Source organism: Melospiza melodia, unplaced genomic scaffold, assembly GCF_035770615.1.
Source record: "Melospiza melodia melodia isolate bMelMel2 unplaced genomic scaffold, bMelMel2.pri scaffold_32, whole genome shotgun sequence".
Classification (NCBI taxonomy): domain Eukaryota; kingdom Metazoa; phylum Chordata; class Aves; order Passeriformes; family Passerellidae; genus Melospiza; species Melospiza melodia.
In genome coordinates this window covers 8570032-8573636 of record NW_026948638.1, presented here as the reverse complement: position 1 = coordinate 8573636, position 3605 = coordinate 8570032, and the positions used below count along the sequence as shown (strand labels likewise).

The window sequence follows — 3605 nt, the reverse complement described above, 5'->3', positions numbered from 1 at the left end:
ACAAATGTGGAGCTGGGCTGTGGTGGATGCATCTGCTCTCAGCAGTAGGTGGTGGCATTTTAAGGGAAGCATAAGAAGGTGGTCACCTTCCACCTGAGAAAGTTTAAAGCCCAAAGAAACTCTGAACAGGTCAGAATGACAGACCATCTCTCCTCAGTCTGCATTCATCACCTTGACCCAGGGAACTCACTCTGTTCTCCCTGAGGGCCTCAGACATGCTTATGGTTTGATATCCAAAACTACCAGCAGAGACGTGGGGGGAGCTTATGAAGAAAACCTCAGAACTCTTAAAAATTAAAGACAATGTCTGTGTGTTACCGAGGAGGATGTATGGGAAATGGCCTTGATTTTGTTTACAGGTACCTCCCCTAAGTCTTTACTGTCCTTTCTCCATGAACAGGTCCCCATGTGCAGCCACAGCAAATGTCCAACAGCAGCTCCATCAGCCACTTCCTCCTGCTGGCATTGGCAGACACGCAGCAGCTGCAGCTCCTGCACTTCTGCCTCTTGCTGGGCATCTCCCTGGCTGCCCTCCTGGGCAACGGCCTCATCATCAGCGCTGTAGCCTTCGGCCACCACCTGCACACGCCCATGTTCTTCTTCCTGCTCAACCTGGCCCTCAGCGACCTGGGCTCCATCTGCACCACTGTCCCCAAAGCCATGCACAATTCCCTCTGGGACACCAGGGACATCTCCTACACTGGATGTGCTGCTCAGCTCTTTTTCTTTATGTTCTTTATTGGAGCAGAGTTTTATCTGCTGACCGTCATGTGCTATGACCGTTACGTTTCCATCTGCAAACCCCTGCACTACGGGACCCTCCTGAGCAGCAGAGCTTGTGCCCACATGGCAGCAGCTGCCTGGGCCAGTGCCTTTCTCTATTCAATGCTGCACACAGCCAATACATTTTCCCTGCCCCTGTGCCATGGCAATGCCCTGGGCCAGTTCTTCTGTGAAATCCCACAGATCCTCAAGCTCTCCTGCTCCAAATCCCAACTAAGGGAAGTGGGACTTCTTGCTGTCAGTGCCTGTCTGGTATTCGGTTGTTTTGTGTTCATTGTTTTCTCCTATGTGCAGATCTTCAGGGCTGTGCTGAGGATCCCCTCTGAGCAGGGACGGCACAAAGCCTTTTCCACCTGCCTCCCTCACCTGGCCGTGCTATCCATGTTTATCAGCACAGCCACATTTGCCTATTTGAAGCCTCCCAACATTTCCTCCCCATCCCTGGATCTGGCCCTGTCAGTTCTGTACTCAGTGGTGCCTCCAGCCCTGAACCCCCTCATCTACAGCCTGAGGAACCAGGAGCTCAAGGCTGCAGTGTGGAGACTGATGACTGCATGCTTTCAGAAACATTAAACTGCTGGGCAATATCTACATATAACTTGTAATCAAAGTCATCTTTGCTACTTCTTTTTTGCTTAAGTGTGGAGGTTCTTTTCCTTTGTTTTATGTTTAAATATAGTCCAGAAAAAATGTCATTGTTTCTGCCATTTCCTTTTTGTTTTTTTCTCTCCAACTTGCCTGTGGCCACAGACTGTGTCAATGAGGGGCTGCACTCTGGGTGACTTTAAAGTAAATAAAGGAACTCCCAGCCAAGTTTTCTGCAGAGATGCCCTTTTGTTGCCTTCTCTGGAGCTGCAGCAGCAATGTCTGTGTGCAGAGATGGGGCAGAGCAGTGCTGGCACAGCAGCTGTGCCCAGCAGCAGCAGCAGCACTTGGTGTTGCCAGTGCTGCTGCCGTGGCCCTGCCCCACTGCCCTGGTGGCCCTGGTGTTGCTGCAGGGCCTGAGTGCTCTCGGGGCCGGGCACAGCCCTGGGGGTGGCAGTGCCAGGGCTGCAGCAGGGACAGGCCATGGGCACTGCTGGGGCAGCGCTGACACCTCAGCCCAGGGCCTGAGGGCTCCAGGCTCCTTGCCCAGGCTCTCTCAAGAACACACCCAGGCCAATGCTCAGCACAGAAACCCCCGTGAGCCGCCCCAGGCTGGCCGTGGGCAGGCTGGGGACAAACAGCATGGCTGGGGCTCTGCACGGGTCCTGGGGCAGACGGGAAGGAGCAGCAGAGCAGGGGCTGATCCATCCCCAGTGCGCTGCACAGCCCAGGCCAGTGTCCCAGAGCGTCCTGATGGAGCTGCCAACAACATCCCCCTCTGCAGCCCTGGCCTCTCCCCCAGCTCACACAGGTCCCCATCCTTGCAGGCACAGACACGGCAGCACTGGCTCAGCAGCCCCTGTTTGCATTCCACACAGAAGGGGAGCACCCCCATGCTGTTGCTGTGCGGACATGAACCTGAGGGAGCACAAATGCCATCAGCCCCTGGGCCAGCAAGGCCTGGGGGACACCAGGGAAACCACTCAGCTTTGTCCTGGCCTCTGCACTCAGCCAGATGATTTGTTCCCATCAGCTGGGAGTTTCCTGTCCCACTGCAGACGCTGTTGCTCAGAGCCAGGGCTGCCTTACAGCCACCCCCAAACTGCCCTGAGCTGTTCCTCTGCTTCACCTTTGCTTTCTTTACTCTTCCTGATACAAATTTCTTCTAATTCCCCACCCCAGGGGACCCAGAATTAGACACAGCACTCGAGGTGCTGCCCAACCAGTGCCCAGCAGAGGGGAAGAATCCCTGCCCTGCTCCTGCTGGCCACACCATTCCTGATCCAGGCCAGGAGCCATTGGCATTCTTGGCCACCTGGCCACATTGCTGGCTCATGTCCAGCCTGCTGTCCATCAGTCCCTGCAGGTCCCTTTCTGCCTGGCTGCTCTCCAGCCACTCTGTCCCCAGCCTGTAGCACTGCAGGGGTTGTTGTGGCCAAACTGCAGGACCTGGCACTTGGACTTGTTAAACCTCACCTTGTTGGATTTCGGCCCTGGATCCAGCCTGTCCAGGGCCCTGTGCAGAACCCTCCTACCTCCATCCTCCATCACATCCACACTCACACCCAGTTTGGTGTCATCTGCAGATTTGCTGATGTTGGACACAATCCCCTCATCCAGACCATTCTATGCAGACATTGGAATCCACGCTGGCTGGCTCTGATCCCTCGGCCATCCTGTGGGTGCCCTGTGATGGCACTCAAGGTGATCTGTTCCAAAACCTTGCCGGGCACCCAGCTCAGGCTGACAGGCCTGGAGTTCCCCAGATCCTCCTTCCAGCCCTTCTTGGGGATGGGCTCACCTTGGCGCCTCCAGCCCTCTGGGACCTCCCTGCTGAGCCAGGACTGATGGTAAATGATGGAGAGTAGCTTGGTGAGCTCATCCACCAGCTCCCACATCCCCCTGGGATGGATCCCATCTCCTCCCAGAGACACCTGTGAGCATCTGAGTGGCTCAGCAGGTCACCAGCTGCTTCCTTCTGGATTACAGGGGGGGCTGTTCTGCTCCCTGTGCCCATCCACCAGCTCAGGAGAACACTTTTCTTGAGGACAACTTGACTTATTCTTGAAAACTGAGACAAAGAAGGGGTTAAGTACCTCAGCCTTTCTCTCATATTTGGTAACCACATCTCCCCTAATAATGAATGGAGATTGTCCTTGTACCTTGTTTTGCCATTAATGTACTTATAGAAACATTTTTATTATTCTTCACAGATGTGACCTGGTTAAGTCTTAAGC

At 54.7% G+C, this 3605-nt stretch overlaps 1 protein-coding gene across 1 annotated transcript; it reads left to right on the top strand.

Moving 5' to 3' along the window:
• Positions 1 to 768: 768 nt before the first annotated feature.
• Positions 769 to 1287, top strand: LOC134434183 (olfactory receptor 14J1-like; the record flags this gene model as incomplete). The annotated part of the gene is made up of 1 exon (XM_063182864.1): positions 769 to 1287. A coding segment is annotated over exon 1 (519 nt), but the record flags the coding sequence as incomplete, so codon positions are not given.
• Positions 1288 to 3605: the final 2318 nt, after the last annotated feature.